Source organism: Cygnus olor, chromosome 15, assembly GCF_009769625.2.
Source record: "Cygnus olor isolate bCygOlo1 chromosome 15, bCygOlo1.pri.v2, whole genome shotgun sequence".
Lineage (NCBI taxonomy): Eukaryota > Metazoa > Chordata > Aves > Anseriformes > Anatidae > Cygnus > Cygnus olor.
In genome coordinates this window covers 7,466,446-7,488,957 of record NC_049183.1, presented here as the reverse complement: position 1 = coordinate 7,488,957, position 22,512 = coordinate 7,466,446, and the positions used below count along the sequence as shown (strand labels likewise).

Sequence of the window (22,512 nt, the reverse complement as noted above, 5' to 3'; positions counted from 1 at the left end):
ACGTTGAAATCTGTTGAAATGTAGGTTTGCAAATTAAGTGCAGCATACAATTCTGATCAAACTTTTCAGAAGCTGGAATCAAACACTACCAAAACTAATAAATTATGGTGTATCTTAGAAAGAAAAAGTATCCAAGCTGTGTTCTCTACTATAAAGCAACTAATATGGGGTGAGTGCTGGTATAAAACGGTATGTTACTAGTAATTAGCTTCTGTTTTTAGGTATGTTGGCTACAGAAAAAGATATCTTGGTATAAAACTATGATACCTGCTGCCAGGGAAAAGGAGAAAACATAAGGGCAAAGCGTGAGCTTTGAAGAAATTACCTAATGGTAGTCATGAGCCAAAACTGCACATTGTGCACTGTGGGACATGTCTACAGCACACGACATAACACTGTGCAAATAACCAAGCTTGTTTTGGTACTAAAAGCAGTATAACTGTGCATACACAGCAGCCTGCTGGAGCTTGGCTATTGAACTGCACAGAGTGATGCTATTGCCCTGTATTCAAGCTACCTTGGATAAACTTTATGCTTTGATTTCTATCTTGACACTGCAACAAATTCAGTCTTATCTCAGAGGTCAATTGTTTTGAAAGTCTACTTTTTAGTTCAAAAATCTTCTTTCTACAAAAGTTAGCACATGCTGCTACAATCATTCATCAGCATTTAATCATGCTATAACTGTTTGAACTACGGGTTTGCTGTACTCTAACTCACACTTCATAGTAAATAGTGCTTTGTTACATTAAATCTCATGACATGTCCTGTCTAATCTGTACAGCATAATGATGTTAGAATCCTAAGACTGATTTATCTTTTTTTTTAATATTTGTCGATTTCCTTTAATACAGATCCACCACAGATGAATAACGTCTTGCCAACATCTCCCCTCCTTCCTCAGATGGCACATCAACATTCGTATCCCAGCCTGGGACAGATCACAAACCCATATGAGCAACAGCCCCCAGGCAAAGAGCTTAACAAGTACACCTCTCTGAAGGCAGTCGGTAAGTAAGCAACACGATGCACGACTTCTCCTTCAGATCAGCATGTTCCATTTGCTGTTGTCAGCTGACGTTCTGCTTCAAAGTTAAAACAAACTCTTGCTCTTCTAGATTGCTTCATTACAGAATTTGTCTATTTTCATATTATTTTAGATGGAAATGTATAAAAAATTTAATGGAAACTACAGTTTCACCTATGTTGTATACACTGTGTTCAGCCCTAGTTCTTCATGCCCTGAATATGCCTACATATGCACTTCAGTATGTGCTTTCCATCTCTATCTGCACAAATGAGAGAGAAAACCATCAGGTATATTGCAAATTCAAAGCATATATTTAAGACACGTGCCAAATACTTCTGAGAAGGGAAGATACTTGCTCGCTTCAGAAGTAACCACTCTCACATTTCCTGCAGGATGTGCATTAGTAGGTCACCAAAGGAATATTCCGAGGCCTTACAATTTCCAACAACTGGTGCATCACAAAGCTCCCAATAAAGATCCTGGTGGTAGCTGCTATTGATTAATGTCATACACGATTATTTTAAGAAAATGGGGGAACATCCTCAAAGAAACAGTTGTGGGGAGGAAAGAGGACAATGGTGGCTAAACATAGCAGTGTAACTTTCACATTGGAAGCAGAAGTTCCTAGTGCTTTTCAGGAGCTGCAAATACCTGCTGCACATCGTGGGACACCAGAAAGCCTTTCTTACCTTACATTTCAGGCCCCTGCTGGACAACACTAAATGAATAACTTCTGGAGGGAGGTCTATTCATAAACAGCTGTTCACTAACCCTTGCTCAGCCTACGCATACGTACGTTAAAATCATTTCCCCATGAATTTAGAGCAGCATCATGCTGCCTATTTCCAGACAGAGCTATTTGGCTCAGAAAAACAGCAGAACAGCTGAGAGGATTCTGACTTCACAATTTCAGATTTTTAATCACAAACTGACACTCCATTCTCCAAACTTCAGGACACCAGACCTCTAACAAAATGCCCATCAAAGTCCCATCTTGAGTAGTTTAGTGTTGCTTTAGCTTGCCTTTTTGTTTTCTGACAAGTAGTATTTTTAATATTTTTTATAAAAGACGTATCTTTCTGCTTGATTTTGAATACAGGCAAGGTAGCTTTATATTCGTTCTTCAAAAGGTGATACTGTGCAATGATGTAGTGATTATCACAAATTAGGCACTAATACCAGCTTTCTTTTTTAGATGTCAGTTTAGGTCAAGCCAATCACCAAAGCTAAAAGGTGCTTAAGCATAATAAAATGAGAGCTTAAACACTCAAAAGAAACTGCTCTTATCTGCCCAAGAGTCACTGAATGTACTTGTTTTTTAAAATTATTAAATTAGAACTTGGATAATTCTTGGGTGTCTGAGTACAAGTTTTCAAAGCAGCTAGAATATAACCATACTGCTAAATCAAGCTCAAAAGATTGTGCACTGCAGCTCCAGAAGTCATGTAATGCCTCTCAGAATCTTCATCTAAATTAAACATAACTTTCAGGGACATTTTCTTCCAGGAGGACTTCACCATCTCCCTATGCTTTTCCCATACCATTCCTATCCCCTATCTCATTTTCCTTCCTGCAGACCTACCTGTCTCAGAACACATTAGCCAAGTTGTAGATTCAGGTAAATTTTCACAGGAAATGGACAAAATCACTGCAATGTTATCCATACTTTTCAACAGAAAACACTGGACATTTTCAAATGTGCATTTACAGCTTTTGTCTGGCCATGTGGAGCCAGTTAACACACTCAGTTTTTCATCACTTTCATACTCTCAAGGCCAGGACTCCTCTCAGATTCACCTTTTAGGTACATCCCGAGATCACAAAGCACTTTTTCCAAGATCCCAGCCACGCTTGGGTTTGTGACTGTGCAGACATCAAGCTGGCGTACCTTGCAGAGTTGATACTGGCTTTACGAGAGCTCTGAGAGGAAACAGTAACTGGCCCACATCAGACTCAACGATATGAATTTAACCTGACAACAACTTTTCAATAAATAGACACAGACTGAGTTCACCCCAGCCAGGTATTCACGTCACAGGGCCATGACATTTTTCATGCAATAACATTCAGCGGCAGATTTACTGAACCACATAGCAGACTAATGACCCTGTGTAGCCCATCTCCCTTTACATACACAGATAGTGGTTTGAGGGTGGATTCATTTGCCACAACAGAAATCTAATAAGGGATGCATTCTGTATCTCTCCATGCATTTGAGGCAAACCATATTCATTTAATGCCTCTCACTCTACCCGATCCCATTGTTTGGATACAGTCTGGTGTTCTTAACTGCCTTTTTTAATGGGGGTGGGTGGAGGAGGAAGCATTCCTATTGGTTTCTAGCGACTGGAGTTGTAGTGTATTAATACCACCCATCATGATGTGGCCATAAGTGGTAAGAAGTTTAGATAACTGAAAAAGTGATGCTTTACCAGAGGCGGTATTAAATTAATTTCCACACAGCTGCTTTCTTCTGAACTACAGATGTCCTAAAAATTTGGCTGTCTAATTTTAGAAGTGAGCCACTCATCTCTCAGTGACTGGCTGCTGTGAAAATTCACTTCCTGGAGAAGTAACAAGTCACAGCAACCTCGGTTCTGGGTCCTGCTTGGGATCTGCATTAACATCAGTATTGAATGGTTCTGAAAACAAGTACAATAATGACATTGCTATTACCTTGCATCATGTTACTGATGGAGAATTACCAACACCTTGCCAGTGAGGCCAAGCTGATCCCTTGGAAACTATTTAAATCTACATCCCAGACCCCAAATGTTATAGCTTAGCAGAGTGCAACTTGAAGTGGGGATGTTTGTTCATGTATGCAATGCACCGGGTGCAGTGCAGAGCAGCTGATTCAGCACAACGGGGGAGAAGAGAGTTGAAAAAGTCAATGTGGATGTATTTTATTCAAAAACTAAAATATTTTTATGTGACCCAGTTCAAACTGTGCAGCCAAACCCCTACACTCTTTAGGAGAAGAGGATATTTTCCTCATTTCCTGTTAGGAATTTCTTTAGCTGTGGCAGCCTCCAGAACTCCTGAAGTACTGACCAGCAGCCGCTGACCAAATTCACCTTTTCCTCTTACTGTCTGGTGGCATTTACATCTCCAAGTAACATGAGGACATTCTGTGCCCATTTTATACTCTCGGATGAGTGCTTCAAGCACAACAAGGTAATGGTGAGTTGAGATTTATTTGCCGTTTTCCTCACTGCAGCAGAATTGTACTCCCCTTCTACCTGGACACATACACCAGCAGGGAATAATCAGCAGAAGGTGGAGGGACCTTTGGAAATGAGACAGAGCTACATGCATTTCCTGAAAGAATGGAGCGGCGACCTACCTCCTTGCGTCTCTAGATTACCTGACTGATTGTTGCACTCTGTAAATCCATTTTTTGTCCATTTTTCAGCCAGAGATTTTATTCATTTATTTTTTTAACAGGACTAAATTTCTCCCAGAAAGAAATGTCAGAGACTGTATGTGAGGGACAGCTCAGATACAAGCTCTTACTTAAGACTAGTTCTACCAGAAGTGGTCACTGAATGCTGTGTGGCAATAAAACACTCAGTGTTTGGATATTTCAGTTTTTTGGTCACCTGAGATGACATCATCTTGGTTTCCCTTGGTGCTTTCGCAGTATTTGATTATTTATGTTAAAAGTGCCGAAAGTGGTTTTTCTGCATAAATTATTGTTATTTCCAGTTCATCAGCCAAGTTTTTACTCTATGCTTAAATGGTTATTGCTCACTTAAGCAATCCTGACAAGCCTAATGCTGCTACAAGTGGATGGAGATCTTGTGAAATTCAAGTCCCAGGACATACAAAGGTAGCTCATCACAATTTTTTGATAGATCTCATTTGTACATTCATTCAGGAAGCATGAACAGTCCAACTTTGAATTCTGCTCTGCTAAGCTGTAAGAGTTGGAATCCATCCTGTAGCTTAATAAGAGCTTCCTAGAGCTCAAATTGGCCTCAATATCCTGTGGTATTAGTTACATTTATTCTTTCACTCACATTAGTCTGCAAGCCAGGCTCAGAAACAGTTAATTTTCTTTCCTGAGTTTCAGGTAGTGCAGAGTGACCAACTTTCTTTCTTACAACTTCCTGCAAAAATTAAAAAAATACCCCAAACCCAACTCTTTTAAGACCCACATGACTGGGAGAAAAGACCATTTGGCTGCTAGAGAGGTGCACATAAAAAATGAGAAAATAAGCATTTCTGTAATTTAACATGACTTTATATTTCTTTCATGAACTTTCTCCTTCCCCTCTCTTACCCACACATGCACACACAAACCTTTGAGGAACTGCCTGGGCACGACTTTACAAGAAATAACCAAGCCAGCTCATATTTTTGCTGCAGAAAGCACAATGGACAGAATTCCTCCCTGAAACTGAGACTGAGAAGGCCTTCAGTGATACTGGGAGTTGTAGTATAGGATGAAATCAGATGTAATTGATTGGATATAGTGAAACTAGAAGGAGAATATAATTAAGAGCAGACTCCCTGTCACATCTCGAAGCCTACAGCTCCCAGCATTTTTTGAAGCTTCGTAGTTCTGTGATTGGAAAGGAAAACATCAGACAGTGCTCCGGCTCTGCTTGCAGCTGAAAAACTCTGAGGTGAGATTCTGCAAGTATAGCACACAAAGAACAAGCAGCTCCTGTTTAGGTCACTGTTACCACGTAGATAACATTGTGGCTACAAGCATGCCAATGCACAAACCTCCCTTAAAAAGGTGAAGAAGGTGAGAACTGACCGGTTTGTTTGTTCTTTACATCTACACACACCAGGATCCAAAGGAGATCACTATAAGGATAACTGTAAGGTGTTATCTTTGAACCATCCTGCCCAGTGTGAAATTTGGTGATGCCTTCTCTTAACCTTCTGACCTTCAATTTCTAACACAACGATTGTAAGTCTCTGCTGATACAAGATGTCTTTTGAGACTAGAAGTGACTTCCCTGCTGCCCCCAACAAGCTGATACCCATCTCACCAGGGGAAGAGATTCTGTGCTGTTCCCTATAGCCCCGTGCTCTGCTTCAGGGACCTCTGTACAAAGACAGGGAGGGCTGGAAAGAAATACTGTAATTGGAAAAATGAAAACATACAAGAGGTAAAAAGGCTTGCACATACATTAACAGGAGCTGATACAGGTGACTTTTAGAAAAAGCAGAGTTACAGAGTACTTGGACACAATACCCTGGTGTTACTTTACTTTCCTATACCAAACACTGTTACACTGAGAGGTAAATACTCATGTTTCTTTGGAAGGCTTAAAACACAATTGCATTTTCATTTGGAAGAGTAAAGAAATCTTCAGCTACTACTAATGCACAAAAATGGCTTAAAAAATCTGAGATGCAGGAGCAGCTCTCTGGATTTAACACCACAAAACAGACAGGGAAGTACAGATTAATGCAGCATTTGTCATATGTAGATAGGGATTCAGTTAATGATTTCATGTATCCAAAGGTATGTTCAGCATCACACAGAATGCTACACTAGGCAATCTGCCTGATTCTGCACTGGAGCTATGGATCTGTCTCAAGGAAGTATGACATAAAAGCTTGATATATATTCACTATTATTATTTACTTAACCAATGCAACGAGAAAACGTGAAGGTTTTTTGGTGTTCTTTTGTTAAGGAAGTCTTTCCTGCTTTAATCCTTGCTTCTCCTCCAGGGACAGGAGGAAAGCAAAACAGTTCCCAGTAGTAAGCCTCACCAGCACTGTTCCTTCACCCTTCCCATCTTCCAGCTAGATGAAGTGCTAGGGTCACTTGTTCCACCTGGGGCTTCTGCTGAGACCCCCCCAAACTTCACACCCTGCCCACTGTGCGCAGGCTTTCAAGACCTTTTCTTGCTTCCACTAGATCTTCCAATTTTTTTCTCTTATTTACCAAATTGGCTTCAGATATCCACGCACACACTGTCATGGGTTAAAAAACAAACAGCAAAAAAACAAAAACAACCAAACATTAAAACATACTTGGTGATTCTTGATCAAAACATTTCCCTGTTTGATATTTCCCTGATTGTTTTCTTTGAAGACTGCAGTCTTCAGAGGCAACAACCTAAGAAGGACCAGCTTTATTTCCATTTATTGAGATCAGCAATGGCCACAGGAAGGAAACTAATAAAACTTAAATCAAGCATGGCTTATTCAGATCTATTTCCATCAAATATTAATAAATTATGCACGAGATTTTTTACACATTAAGTGATATGAGGGCATGAGTGAAGTGAAACCTTACACTTAGGCTACACCACTAAATAGAAGAGAAGCAATAAACAGCAGAGCTCAGCTCAAGCAAAGACAAAGTCTATCAATGTTAAGCAATTTCAAGTGCAACTCTCCTTAAACATTCTTCCCAGTAACTGTTTTACTTTGCAGTATAAACATATATCTACGCATAAACATTGTCATTCACAATGCAAACTAATTTACACTGATTATTTAAGAATAGAGGTTGATCATAAAGAAAGCGAAAACAATTGTGAACACTTGCAGATAAACAGCAATATTGCGGGATGCCAGCTCAAGTCTAGATTTAATCTGAAGTGTGACTTTTGCACTTCCAATTGTGTAGTCTACACACTGATTGTACTGGTTGCTCTCAACATAATCCACTCATTTTTTTTTGTCCCATACCATTAGCTGTGCAAAGCTCACGTCATTTAAGACAATACTTTTGCAATAAGAATTTGGAACAGTTGCTCAAATTGGGATATCAAGCGATTGATTCTCAGAGGTGACACAAGATCAAAACTTCTAATTTTACAGGTGATCCAAATCCACCCACAGATATTAAAAAAAACCAAAAACAACAGATTGCGAACATCTGTCCCAAGTTCATCATTATTTTTAAGTACTTGCAGTATGCAGACAGTGTTCTAAGCTCAGCACATAGAATTTAGATCTAAACGATTTTAAAGAGTCAACTTTGGATGAATTCTGGGAAAATAAATCTCAAAGAGAATTTTCTTGAATTAAATTAAAAGTTTGTCTACCTAGAGGCTTTCGAGGACCACTTTTATTCACTGAATAGTCTTTCATACTAACAATATTCAAATATAAATCTGGCTATAATCTTCATAAAATTTTGATTGCTACCTTCACGTTTGTGATGTGAACATTCATATGGGTTTGGCTTGGTAATTTTAAGTAGTTATGAGGATTACTCAGTTACAAGCTAAGTTTAAGTACATAATAACTTATTTTTTTTTATTGCAACCAAATTCAAGAACTCAAACCAGAGAAGCCTGAACACTCTTCTGCTTTGTACAGGGATATATGTCAACAGCAGTAGTGGGAAGTTCTTCAGCATTACCCATGAATACCAATGAAAACTAGTAAGATAGCTGATAGGAATGAAACTCTTATTAAAAATATAATATAAATAGCAGCAGTTATCTGCCTGCTATTTTCGTTCTGCATAGGATGTTCCAAGGCAGTAAATGTGTTTAAGAAAGAAATCACACAGATAAAAGCCACAGAGATCATTGCTTTACTCCTACATGTTCACACTATAATAACAAAGGGCTGGAGGCATAAGAGGAGGAAGAGCAATAACATGATTTGTAATGTGCACAGTTCATTTTTCCACAGGTCCTTCCCTTGCCACCTTATTTGAAGAAGGATGAGGAGGAAAAGAGAAGCTGAAAACAAAAATAATGTCTCTGATACATTAGCTATGCTACTACAGCATCAATAAATATCACATGCTAATGACAATATTAAATGCAATTGGTAATTTTGGTAGTGGGAAAGCTTGCAGAGCTATTTAGACGATGTAAGGTGCTCCTGGGGAAAGTTCACCTTCCTTTGCAAGGGACCTCCCACAGTGGGGAAGGCAGATCTGCAGCTCAGCGCTGCTGGGTCTCATTTACACAAGTGAAATTATGATTGCAATTCCTGGCAAAGAAGGTCCAGGTGGGAGCTGAACACTGCTATGGCAGCAGCCTTGTGTGTATGCACACTATTAAATATTCAGTGAAGAGAGCTTCATTACTGCATCTTTCTTGACTGACTGTCAGTCATGAATGTTTTTGCTTTATTTGAAGGCGACTCAAGGGTTCTGCTCAGACCAGGCTTTAGTTGCACTTTGCCTTTGGGTTTGCCCGATCTGTGTGAGAAGTTTATGAAACTGATCTTCTCCTGAAAGTGCAATTTTGGAAATTGCCAGTGAACCCTATTTCTTTTCAGTTTGACACACATCTCTGCTTTGACAAAAGGTTTTGGAAACCACAGACAATTATGCACAAGACTTTCAGAATAAACACAGTCTAATGGGAGGAAGAAAAGAAACGGAGGAGGAAAAACAGAACTGACTGTATGATACGGAATTACTCCCTAGTTTTCTGCTATTGCTTAATAACCCACACTTGAAAAGAATTCCTTCCGGCAGAAAGAATAAAAAAAGATAACTTTTTATATTAGAAACAACTTACGCTACAGTTTTTTTTTTTTAATTGACTTAAATACTGAATGATAGTTGAAAACTCTTTAAAATTATAGCAGTTAAAAAACAGAGCAAGATAAAATAACTCCTGAAAAAGTTATTACATTACTGGGACTTTTTTTTTTTTTTCATTTAACTAGTACAATTCTGAAAGCCTGCAGGCCTCACCCTGCATGCACAAATAGCGTTGTAAATCTGGTACGATGTCAGCTGAAAGACAGAAAAATGCAGATTTATTTCAGCACCAAACCCACATATGAACTGAGTGTTCAGAGACCTGGGTCTTCTGGGTCTTCATGCAGCTTTCTACAACATTTTAACTAGGAATATCTGTAGCTGATTCAGACACATGTTAAAGAGTTATAACTAACAGTACACTAGAAGAAACAAAAATTAAATTTAGTACATTGAAGAATTCCCACAGCAATGTGGAAAAAAAAAAAAAAAGATGCACGCTAAGAACAGCTATTATAAATAAATGTGGTCAGGAATATAGCAGCTAAATAATAATAATCTAAATAATGATAAATTGATACCTTAAGGAAAAACAAGCATGCATTCTTAGACACTGAATCACAGCACAGAGCACTGGATTTTTTTCCAACGTGACCCCCGTAATACTCAGCCTACAGTCTCCAGGAATGCCCACGTGCTTTGTGGTCTGCTCCCAGGAGCAAGGCTGGGTGTGAACTGCCTGAGTAACTCTGACTGCAATAGCACAGCCTGTTATTGCATGACTGCACAGTTTTTCTGCAAACAGACAATAAAGCAGTGCTCCTGGAATAGTTAGGATGCCTTGCCCTTAAACAAACTGCAGATCCTCGCTGATCAAAAGGGTTACAAACAATTTTGTATTATTGTTGCTGTATAAAGGCATTGCTGCAAACGTTTGACACCATCACATTTGTCCTAATTGATTTGCTTCTGAAGCATTAAAACTTAACCAGTAAAAAACCAAGCAAGATGATTGAAGAAGAAGTGGCAGAAGCCTTTTAAACAAATCTCCTCAGTCTTAACATCTTTGGCTTTGGACAGCATTTTTAGAAAGCAACCCAACCCCTCCTCTCCTCTAATCAGGTTATGCTGCAGTCATGCTTTATTCAGAAGTTAAGCATGACAGCATGACTCTTTAGATAGTTCCTATTTCAAAAGGCAAGTTTTCTTACCATATATAAGGTTTCCAGTAAAACGCAGACTGACAAATATGCCTGAGATAAAAATGAAATAAATACTTCACAGTAGAACTTTTCATATTTATTTGTCATTGTAGATGCCATGAAAGGACATGAGCTTAGTGGCCTCTAGGAAAAAAAAAAAATGAAAAAAACAGATTTACAGTTACAGGACAGCCACTGGCTCGCATTTTCAAAGAAAGCTCAGAGATTTAAATACATAATTCTATTAGACTTCTTTTACAATTTCATCCATTGGCTCAAGCATAGAACTGGCAATCTTACTTCCTTCTCAAGTCTATCATTCACTGTATGATACTGAACCAGCAACTTAACATATTGATGCTTGAATTTCAAATGCTAAATCGCTCGAGGATATGTGTAGTGTGATCTTTGTCTATCTGCGTGCAACAGATTTCTGGTCTCCTGAAAACATTTACAATTTTAGCATAAATTTAACATGATGTAGCCACCATTTGTTTCCAGGTTGACAGGATCTATTGATTCTGGTAAATGAGAAATGCTCTGTTTTTCTTTCACTGGTTAGACCCAAGTATTCTGCATTTCGTAGGTTTCTGCATTAGGTACAATGTGTGTGCGAGTACCTGGAATATTTTGATCTCATTGCAGCACTTTGCAAAACTGAATTATAAATACTGCAATTTAATACTATGTAAATTGATGTAGTCAAATATACAAAGTCCAGCTGGCAAAGCTGTTTTACGTGGCCAGAGAGAAACCTGCTTAATCTTACACAGCAAATAAATATTTGTAAAAAGAAAACGAAAAAAACAGACTGCACAGTGCTGTGCTTTTTGGCACACTGTCAAGAAGAGAGGGGCTTGTGCTCATGCAGATGTGGCTATTTTATGTTGCAGGGAGTGGTAACCCTGAGCACAAGGTACCACACAGGATGCCAGGTGCCTAAGGAGTTAATTGAATTCTGTCTCAGCATCCCCAGCCAAGCAGCAGCCTTCGCTGCCTGTAGTGGATAAAGAGAACATTGCTGAGACTGGAGGCTCTACTTACCAAGTCTAATTACATTCCCATTCTAAACCATTCCTAATGCATTTCAAAACCCAGAAATATTCTGGCCTCTTCAGCCTTTCAGAAACTGTCATAAAAGTAACTGATAGAAGAGAAGAAATGTTTGGGCCTACATATTTATGTTTCATCATGTCTCATGTCATGAAAGTAGAATTTTATTTCACTGGGAAAACAAAATGCAGCCCTGTGTCTGGAGGTGGACAAGCTCCTTTCAAACAATATCTGCAGAAGAAAAGGTTGATATAAGATGCCTTTTCATGCTTGGCCTCTCTCCAGATCTCTGTGAGTAACAAGTAAATAGATAAAGTGGCAAAGAGGGCTAAGAGAGGAATAATACAGAGCCACAAAAAGTAGATTCTACCAAAATTAGAATTAATTTAATGGTGGCTCCAAGCATTATGTATTTTTCCTTACCCCTACTAATGGCAGGGACTAAAAATCATGAGACAGAATCCACAGATAAAAAATACTATCTTCCTTTTCAGGACTTCTTAAATAAGGCCAAACTGGTATTAGATTTTTTGGGGGGAAGAAAGGCAAATATTTAGGACAGAAATCAATGCACTGCTGTCTACAGGCTGAATTCTGTGTTCTCAGAGCTCCACACAAGAATGGAGAGGGGGAGATGCAAAAATGATTTTAAATCATTTAAATTTAAAGGCCTTTGCCCTTTCTTAGAGTTCAGCGAGGTTTCCAACTGCTCCACCTTGAACACAGCCACTCAGTGCCCACGAGAAGAGAGCAGCTTGGGACCAAGCATTATGTAGCCCCGCTCCTTCCTCTTGGCCATGCTAAAACACACAGATCTAACAGATTATCCTACCCACAGCTGGCACGGTATGAACATGATTATGTCTACCTGCAACATCTAGCTGCCTTCTGTTTTCCAACAGACTTCAGGTCTGGCAAAGCAAATTCCTCGATGCTGTATTATGTCAGCTGAACCCCCTCATTCAAGAGGGCAGGCCATTAGTTGTTTCACTTGATGGAACACACTTTTCAGTGAATATACTGGATCAAACTCATATCCAGGGACAGCTCATTTGAACTCGATTCATGTTCGTCTCTTCCCTCACCCAAGAAACACACTGATGCTAGCACAGAAATGATACTTCTTTGATTTTGACATGAACTTCTGCTAAAACTCTCACACAGAGTTGGCTCATAGCTTGGAAGCCTTTGAACATATTGTTTGAGATGACAGCTTAGAAAAGCAAATGAAGAAGCAATCACACATTCAGACAGGATCAACAACAGCACCACCAAAGGCAGCACGCTAGTATTTCCCTGGGCAAAATTCTCATGTTGTCTTTCAGGATTCACTACCCTTTCGTCTCTCCTTCAGCTTTCAGTTTCAGTGCTTAGAGAGAGAAATGTAAGGTTCCAATAGCTCCGGGTCACTACACTGAAGACTAAGCAAAGTCATGGCTGTAGAAGCAAAGCCTTGTTATGAGCTGTTAAATATTACATACACAGAGCTGTACTGTTCCACAGAAACCATCTACAAATAGGCAGGTAATGTATTTTAGCTGTTAACTGCTATGAAACTGTAGTCATTTTATTGCTGTCCCATCCTTTAGCTCTTCTCATCTTCTTGCTTGCTTTACCTCTAGCCATAGATTTGAAATACAGTCTCTTTGTGGCAGGAGTAAAGCTCTGTGTTTCACAAAGTAGTTCTTAAAATATGGTCAGATAACAAACAATTCTGTGAAACCTGTACTGAGAAAATAGAGTTCCCTACATTTGTATTTTCTGGCTGACTCCAAGCTTTCACTGAGGTCACTGAAGCTTTTTTTCTTTTCTTTTCTTTAGAGCTTCTCCCAGGGCTCATTCCTTTGCAGATTCTCTTCTCTTACTCCAGAGCTTTCTCCCCACTCCTAGGTGCCTACTTTCAGAAAAGCCATAGGACTTGATTGTCTTTCAGGATTCTACACCTCGACATAAAAAGTCCAAGGATTTAGAGCCATTTTAAGGACCAACAAAGATGACACTATCGTCAATGAGGAAAAGAGTTTAAAAAAAAAAAAAGCGAGAAACTGCTTCAGAATTACCTAAGATCTCCTTATTTAGCTTTAGTAGCCACAGAGAAATGCTTGCAAGTGCAATATTTTACAAGAAAGAGAAAGCATCACACACTGCTAATGCACGTGTGTAATTTTTCCAGGCCTTTCCAAGACTTCCCCATCCCAAGCAGCTCGGCAGCCGTCTACTTTCAAAACCAAAATGGAAAGCTAGGAATAAGGCAGAGGTCTGCATCTGAAGGGTCCCAACCTGAGAAAATGAACTCTGCTACTAGCACAGTCAAGATGATGATGATAAAACACACAGCTGTAGTCACTTCCTTTAAGACATTGTTTCATTCAGACCAGAGTGAGGCACGGTGGGGTCCACCATGTAGATGATGGACTCCTGGCTGTCCAACTATTACAGCTGAGAGATTTCTATCTCCATTTCCTATCCAGCAAGGATCAGTCCAGCTTCTGCTAGGACAGTCCCCACCCAGATTCACTTCCTGATGAACTTGTGCCATGAAGCAGAAGAAAATTCAAGATTTATTAGTCTAGAAAGACAAAGGAAGAGAAAGCATCTCTTCAGCTTAACAGTTAGGGCACTCCGTTGGAAGGGAGGAGTCCTGCTTTTGATCTTTATGCTGTTTCTATATTTTATTAGTTATTCCTTTCAGGCACAGCAGAAACAAAAGCCTAAGTTCTCCCCCCTCCCAGGCACATGCTTTAAATCACATTTTGGGCTGGAAAACCTTCATATTTCAACTTTTTTTTTTTTTTTTTTTTTTTGATGAGCAGCTACAACAGTAACTAAATTTGTGGGTGCATTACCTTAAGGAAGTAAAAACCTTACAAAAATATTGAAATTGAGATCATTTGTATAATTAGCTGCTAAGAGTGGAGGGAGGGAACACAAAGGATAACATTCAGAATTAAAGCCCTTATTTTACCATTGTTCATTTGGCAGTTTTGCAATTCTAATTCTTTGCTGCTTTTGCAAACATGACAGTGATATCTTTAAATCCTATTTTACTGATTTACATACAGCACTCAATGCAAGACAAATTCCTATAGCACCTTTCGTCTGAAAACTCAGTATACTCTGCAAATAGCAATTAATCTTCATAGCACTGAACTACCTCCTCCAATGTGTTAACAACTCATTTTACAGCTGGTGAAACCAAGGCAGAGGAATGTTGAGTCATGTACTCAAGGTCACATAACAAATCCATCCTGTAACTCCAAAACATCTCTTTGCATGTTTGAAATCCACAAAATATTTATAGGAGCTGGTTAAGAGGAAAAAAAAAAAGAGAGAAAAAAAAAAAAAAAAGGAACTTCCTGAGATTCACAGATGATTTTTAAAGTAGTTGGTGTCAGGATACTATAAACGTTTTTCTTGATAAAATATTTGTTACAAAACTATGCTCAATATTACACTTCCGAATTTTCTCTGCTTTGAAAATTAGAACTTATAAGAATGTTTCCATATTATATTAGCATCAGGTTACTTACACTGGGGCATAGCACAATGGTATTGTAAAACCTATAATCTAGTCCTTATGCAAAAATGAGGACTCCTTCAAGACTTGCCAAAGCCCTTTTGAACAATTAACAATTTGGTGTTTGCAGTGCTCCTTTTGTGCCACCTATTTGCCACAATGGTATTTTCTACACTGGTATTTCCCCCCAACACACCCAATTTTGCTACATGTGCCTACCTGTAGGTGTGAAAAGCATGCTGAAAGAAGCCAATTTTAAAGAGGTTAAAACGCGAGATAGAAGGGCTGGCTTTCGCTACTAGCATTTAACTCCCAGCCATACATAAGAAATTCTCAGGCAAAAGCCTGGAAAGCGTTATTTGACCAGGACAGGCACAAAGAGCAGCTCTGCCATACTATCACTGCCATAAATGCATGCTCTCAGCCATATGTCCTATGTTTGCCAGCTTTCTGCTTTACTTTCCTGGCGAGGATTTACAGACCAAAGCCTGGTTTGTTCCCCTCAATCTCAGTTTCCAGACGAGAGCCCTAGAAAGCACCTACGGACTAAATTAGTTAGAACAACTTTAATACAACCACATTCACAGAATGAACCATTTCACTTTCTGTACAGCCTTCCATAAGAAACAAAGAGTTGAAAATCTTACACAGAACATGGCATAAACAAGAGCAAAAGTGAACTCACAGCTGACTGGCAGGCACAGTCCTTGTGAGGCTGTTCTTTTCCTTGCTTGTTTTTTTTACAGAAACTAAGGAAGTAGCTTGAGTTTGTTGGGGACTTTTTCACTTAACCTTGCAATAGATAAAAATGGCACAAAAAACGGGCAATGCAATTATCTGCAATGTTTTAGATCATTATCTAACTGCATCGTTATTTCTCTAAGCAGAAATTGTTATTTACCTTGCAATTGATCACCAAAGACCTTGGTTATGCCAGACAAATTGCTGCAGCTTAACTAAAATCAAAAGTACAAATGTAAAATTTTACTCTCCACTTATATTACATGAGATTAATTTTTAATTTTTCTATGCAAATTAAACCAATTTAAACATGAAACAGGCAGACAAATGTATCTATATTAAGAGTTGGACATAATTAACTAGGCTGAATTTAAATTATATAAGCTAGTGTGACTTTTCATATACTGACAAGGATACAGAAGCTTGCACCCCTAACCTGCTGACTTGCAGTGTCTTTGATGTAAAAATTTACACAAATAAATACTCGTGTATATTCACAATGTATTTTTTGCAACTATTTTTCTGGTTGCAGAAACATTCATGAGAAATTAGCAATATAGATTGCGTTTCCTTCCTGGTTTTATTCGGTTTGTATATAAAACTTTCGTGCGTGTGTGTCTGTGTGGCATTCGATGAATTTTAACAAATGAAACCAAACAATCCACAGTCAGAATTAGCAAAGGTTCTTTGCAATTGCCCATCCTGTACTGAAATTAGGCTGGGCCATTATCTATCTTCTGTGATTTGTTTAAAACTGAAGACACCTGTATCCTATAGAAAAGCATTCACTCACCAATTAAAAAAGAGACAGATGGAGATGGGTAAAGCATGCAAAGCATAATTATACAGCGCAGACAAGCAATTTCAGTTCATCTAAGAGGAAACACCTCTTTAATGACAAAATTAAAGATTTAAGATCAAAGCCCAGTCATACAGTCATTACACGAAAAATATCATCAGATGATAAACTGCAAGTGCTGTTGGTAATATTCTTTCCCCTTGAGGTGCCAAAACAAGGGGGATGCAGAACTGAAGCCTGATCTTGAAGATTAATGTGGTGCTCATGGAAATTTCACTACCTTGCATAAGGATCCAGTCCAGAACTAGAGAGAAGGAGACAATTTAGAGTGCCACAAAAGCCTCCTAGCAATACTGGGAAGAGAGAAAAAGAGGGACAATAAACAAAACAGTGCAGGGAATTAAAATCCTATTTGTCCCAAAGGCAAGTGGTGCTGAGCTGTACAGAGAGATTTACAAAACTTCAGCAGAGAAGCCTTATCTTTTGTAGCTTCAAGGAAAATAGATGGATCTAGCTGGGGCACAGCAAAAGTCAAATCCCAGCTGACACTGTCACATACTCAAGGCACACCACAGATGGCTGATGTACCACTGTGTTAGTTAATCTATATACTTGGCCCTATCTGAAATCCACATCTAGATTTTTGAAGGGGGTAAATAAAGCCTCTTTATGTACAAGTAAGCTCTTAAAAAATGAAATTCGGTTAAGCTTCCCCTAAGCCCCTGATGCTCAGTCTCAAAATTTAAATGAATTCCTGGGCTGCTGCAGAATGCCTTCAGCTTCCTGAGTATGGTTCATATTTTTAAGCAAGACCAAATAAATGTCAGCCACGACAACAATCAAAGTTGAGCAAAAGCATACACTTGTCCAGGAAATTGCAGAGGGCAAAATCCTAATTTGAAAACTGCAATGCTGTATTTGTTGGCTGGGCTGTTGCTGTATATCATAGCAGCAGTGCCCCGGAAAATGATGTCAGGACCGGGAATTTAAGATTTTCATTGTCTGTAAAATCACAGTGTAAATACCTAACCTTCAGCAGCCCAAAGTATTAGCAGCCCCATAAAGCATAAGTGAACTTCCAACCGTTCAGAAGTGATCCCATTCTTTATTTTGCCCTGAGGCATTACTCTGCATAAGGTGGTCCTCTTCACACAGCTGGACCTTACAATTGGCTCGGTTAAACATCCAACCACCCCTTGCATTTAAAGGATGTCCTCTGATGCAACAGGGCATCCCAAGACGTCTCTGCATTTCAGAGAAAGCCTGTATAATTCTGAACAGTTCCTAAACTTCCTATGCTATGTGAGAGGAGCAGTGTATGATCAGCAGAATGGTAGAACTGCCTTTATCCCTTGGTTATCCAAAATGAATTATAGAAGACCTTCTAAAAGTGCCTTTCATGCTAAAGCAGTGCAAGTGAAGTAAGATCCATGGGACATCTCCCCATGGTAATAATTATCAGCATAACCCGAGTGATTTGGCCACAGACAGTCTTTTGCTAAAGGACAGCAGGTCTTTGTCTGCATATACATCCACATAATGCCTAGCATAATACCATCCACAGATATACTACAGAGAGAAAATCAGGGGGAGGGTGTGGCATGGATTTCTTCTGCTGACATACCTGTAATCGTATCGGCTCCACAGATGACTTGTGCATGACCTATTACAAACTGCCAACAGTTTCTTGTGTCTAACTAATTTTTGTTCCCTCCCCCTTTTTAATCCAAACAGCTGACAAAGTCAATGATGACTTCTATGCCAAGCGCCGCCACCTTGCAGAGCTGGCTGCCAAGGGGAGCCTGCCGCTCCACCCAGTGCGTATAGAAGACGACAGAGCATACACAATCGACAGTGGCCTAACCAAACAGAATGGGCAGAAGTCCAAAATGGCAAAGATCCACACACACCCATTAGGCTACAATTCCCACTACAAGACCTGGGATCCCAACGACCAGTCTCTTAGACGGCAAGCATACGCGAACAAGGGAAAGCACGGTATGGGCGACCCAACGTTAAGCGACCCACTGACAACCCGGAGCCAGCATTATTTGGGCCCACAGCCATACTTCATAACCAACAGCAAGACAGAAGTAACTGTTTGAGTTTTTCTTTCCTTTTTTTTTTTTTTATTTTAAAGAAATCCTTTAAAAACCACACACAAATACACACACAACACAAACACAACTGAAAGGCAAAAAATAAATTTAAATATAAAAAATGAAAAAACAAAAACATGGGAGCGGAAAGAAGGAAGGAAGGAAAGAAGGAGGGAAGGAAGGAACTTCCACCTGGACACGTTTGGTAGCCAGCCAACTGCAGACCGAAGAGTGGGTTAATACCATTCAGCAATACACACTGAAGGTTGAATTATAAACTCCATTTGTATTTCACAATGGAACACAAACCCTTGTGACTAAATTTTTTTACTTGAAACTAAAATCCATGATGAGAAGTAGCACAATCTAGAGAAACTTTATGTCTGCTTAAACATTTACTCTATGCTCCTGCCTTGAGACAGAGGAAGAAAGAGAGAACAATACACTGTAATATATTATTTCAGTGAGGAATTTTGTATAAAACCTATTAACAATCACTAGACCTGTGAAAAGCCAAGAGCAAGCATCTTGGTACAACTCCTAACATCTATTATTGTATACCATCCTATAGAAAGCGCAAAAAAAAATATATACAATACGGGACAAAGACTCTCTTCACCTGGAATTCAAGAAGACTGTTACGATTAAGAGCATGTGGGACCTTTATGGCTGGTAGAGAGTTCTGGGGATGATAACAAACATCAGAAGATTTTATTTCAGTTTACTTTGTTTGATTTGAAATTTTTGGGAACCTCCAAAACAAGAAGAGAGAGATCATATGACACAGAAAGCTGCTGGAGGAATAAGGGCATCAAAAAATTCCTCTCAGTCCTCCTGTTTTCAGGCAGATGGTGACAATTCTCACTTCGCAGACTGTCAGGACTTTTACTTCACCTAAATGTTTTGCCTATCTTCAACTGCTTCAGACTGAAAATAAGCGTGGGTGGTGCCTTTACTGTATTACTATTGTTCAATGACAGTCTTGTTTCTCAAAGTGGCCCCTCTGTTCCTTTACGCTATTTCCTCATGTTTTGCTAAGGATGACAAGGGTTCTGTCCTGCTCGGCCTCTCTGTTTGTCCTGAAGGGGAACTGAACTACATCTCCATGCAGTGGTTGCACAGTCAAGACTATTGAGTTAGCCTCTCCATTTTCCCAACTTAAACTTTTTTCCCTCTAGTCTCTCATTTTGTATTTGCTTTTAGCCATAGTAGGTCTTCTTTGTAGTTCAATTAAATGTTATATGGTATATTGTCTCTATTGTTTGGCTTTCTATGGTGGCGTTCCCTCTTGGCAGACTATTTGATGAAAGAGTCTACTGGACTAGCCTCAGACGTCAAAGAGGTCTGGGTTTAAACTAAACAAACAACTGGACTTGTGGTTTTGGCTGCAGCTCTGATGAGCTGGATGCCTTGTTTGTATGAATAAAACCACTCTTGAATTGGGCCCTGGTAGCAGCCTTGTGGCCTTGGGCCTGTAACACCTCCGCACATCCACAGTGAGGTAAACAGAGTTGGGATGGGCAGGCAGTGCTGCACCAGCCCGACGGCAGGCAACGCACTCAGTCTTTGACTTAAATTCCTGCCCTTCCCCCAGAACAAGTCATTTGGCTGAATCCTAACTAGCTATCTTACTACAGCTGAATTCTCACCAGCTGTCAATTCTTCTTGAGATTAGTTTTGGAAGAGTATGCAGGGAGGAGTGAGAGCTGTTATGTTGTAACAAGAATTGGAAGTGGCATTTCTTACTGTACTCAACTGACTGGCAGTGTTTCTTCTTAGTCTGAAGGATGCAAGGGCTAAGAATTTCAAATATGGTTAAGTGGAAAGATCATTTTTTTTAAGCTATCTCGAGATTGATTTACATCCTGAGAGCACTGGCACCCCTCCATAAGTGTGCTGCTAAATTGTATGATCATATGTTTTAAGACTATCAGAAGTGGACAAAGCCCACGGGACAAATACTTTGCACACAACCCAGACTCTTCATTATCTGACTTTTATTCCTTTAATTTTTATTGCCTTCACAACTGGCTGACTTAATTTGACCTTTTATGGAATGTTGCTGTTAATCCATATGCTTTAGATACACATTACAGCTGCACTCTAATTTACACAGGTTTCGTGTAACTTGAGCATATTTTATGTGGAAATATTTTAGTAACTGTATGTTCTGTAAGTAAAGCTGTGTTAATACTTGTTAACTACAGAGTTTATGATACCAATAATACTTCCTACAATAAAAATGTTTGTTTGTTTTTTAAGAATGTTTATTTGTAAACATATGTATTCACTATATTAATATGAATTTCTTACCTGGCAATAAAAACTGATTCTATGTGAATCCAACTTGCTGTCTTGTTCCTAACCTTTTATTATTGAGTCAATTTTTGAGAATTAACTGAGCTTCTGGAACCTTTCACTGAAGCCAGCAGTGTTCATCTCAGCACATATGATGACTTGATTCTGCTGGTAGTCTTGTGAACAGGAGGTTCTTTGGAAAGCAGACACGTCATGCATATTACGTATGTGCAATGTATGTTATATGCAACGTAACAATACATACCAGATATGCATGCCTTGCAAAGTTCCATGTGACACAGCTTGTGTCACTTGATCAGTTAAATTACAGTTTTGAGGACAGAAAAACAAGGTAAGAATGCATAGGTCCAGATCCTGTTCCTCATGACTGCACGGGAGTTTTGCAGTAAGCTTCAACTGCTTCCTGGGACTGGAGCTACCCAGCAAGCACAGATGAAACACTGGTGTACATTGCTTCAGATTTTTTATACTTTCACTACAGAAAAACCTGTACACAACATCTGTTCACCAAGCCAGCTGGAACAGAAATGTCCTTTATAGGTTCTCATTACTGCTAATGGCTCATAAACCTGACCGTGAACAGAATCCTCTGAAGAGAGGAGTGTTTTGGTAGCTTCTTCTCTTTGCTTTGCTGCAGTGATATTGGGTGAATTTCTGAAGAAACAAGGAATCAGGATACCCACCTACCTTCAGAATCAGCTCGGTGCATGGTTTACTGCAAATTCTTTAAACAATTCATTTACAATTCATAAGAAGCCATGACTCTTATCAGTGTATCAAACAAACTCCAAAAAAGCCCAGTTCCGGCCTTTCCAACCTAACATCAAAACACCAGAAAAGGCATGAAGCATGCGCTAGTCCTTACCCAGGTCCCATGTGTTATCTCACATCCATCAACATCCCTCCAGACCCCCAAATAACTCAGAATTAGGAAGGCACAAAATCACTACATACCTCAACCTCATCCCATCTGCAAGTTGCGGGATGCACACATTAACTTCTGCTATGCTGATTGTTTTCATTTGCCTTTCAGCTTCTCTCCTTGCAGACCTCTGGAATTTTCAAACATGCTCTTTCTCAGATATAACTATCTACATCTTTCCTCTGTTCGTCATACTCACCCAGCTGCATTGAGTTTCTCTCCTATGCACCATATTATTTCAAGTGCCCTTCCCACTAAACCATTAATAGTCTCTTCCTGAACAAAACAAAAAGCATCTTCTCTGGATCTGCTCTCTGAAAGTTTGCTCCTAGCTCCCCTCCACAGACTTGTGTCACATCCTTTTCTCTTCTTCATCTTCATTTGTGGCCATTTGATTTA

General features: G+C 39.3%; 1 protein-coding gene across 1 annotated transcript in view; it reads left to right on the top strand.

Moving 5' to 3' along the window:
• Positions 1-21,185, top strand: part of SHISA9 (shisa family member 9) — a 184,908-nt gene extending 163,723 nt beyond the window's left edge. Inside the window, 2 exon segments of the mRNA XM_040575028.1 lie at positions 855-1,010; positions 18,508-21,185. Of these exon segments, the coding sequence (XP_040430962.1) occupies positions 855-1,010; positions 18,508-18,878 (527 nt within the window). The 3' untranslated portion in view covers positions 18,879-21,185.
• Positions 21,186-22,512: the final 1,327 nt, after the last annotated feature.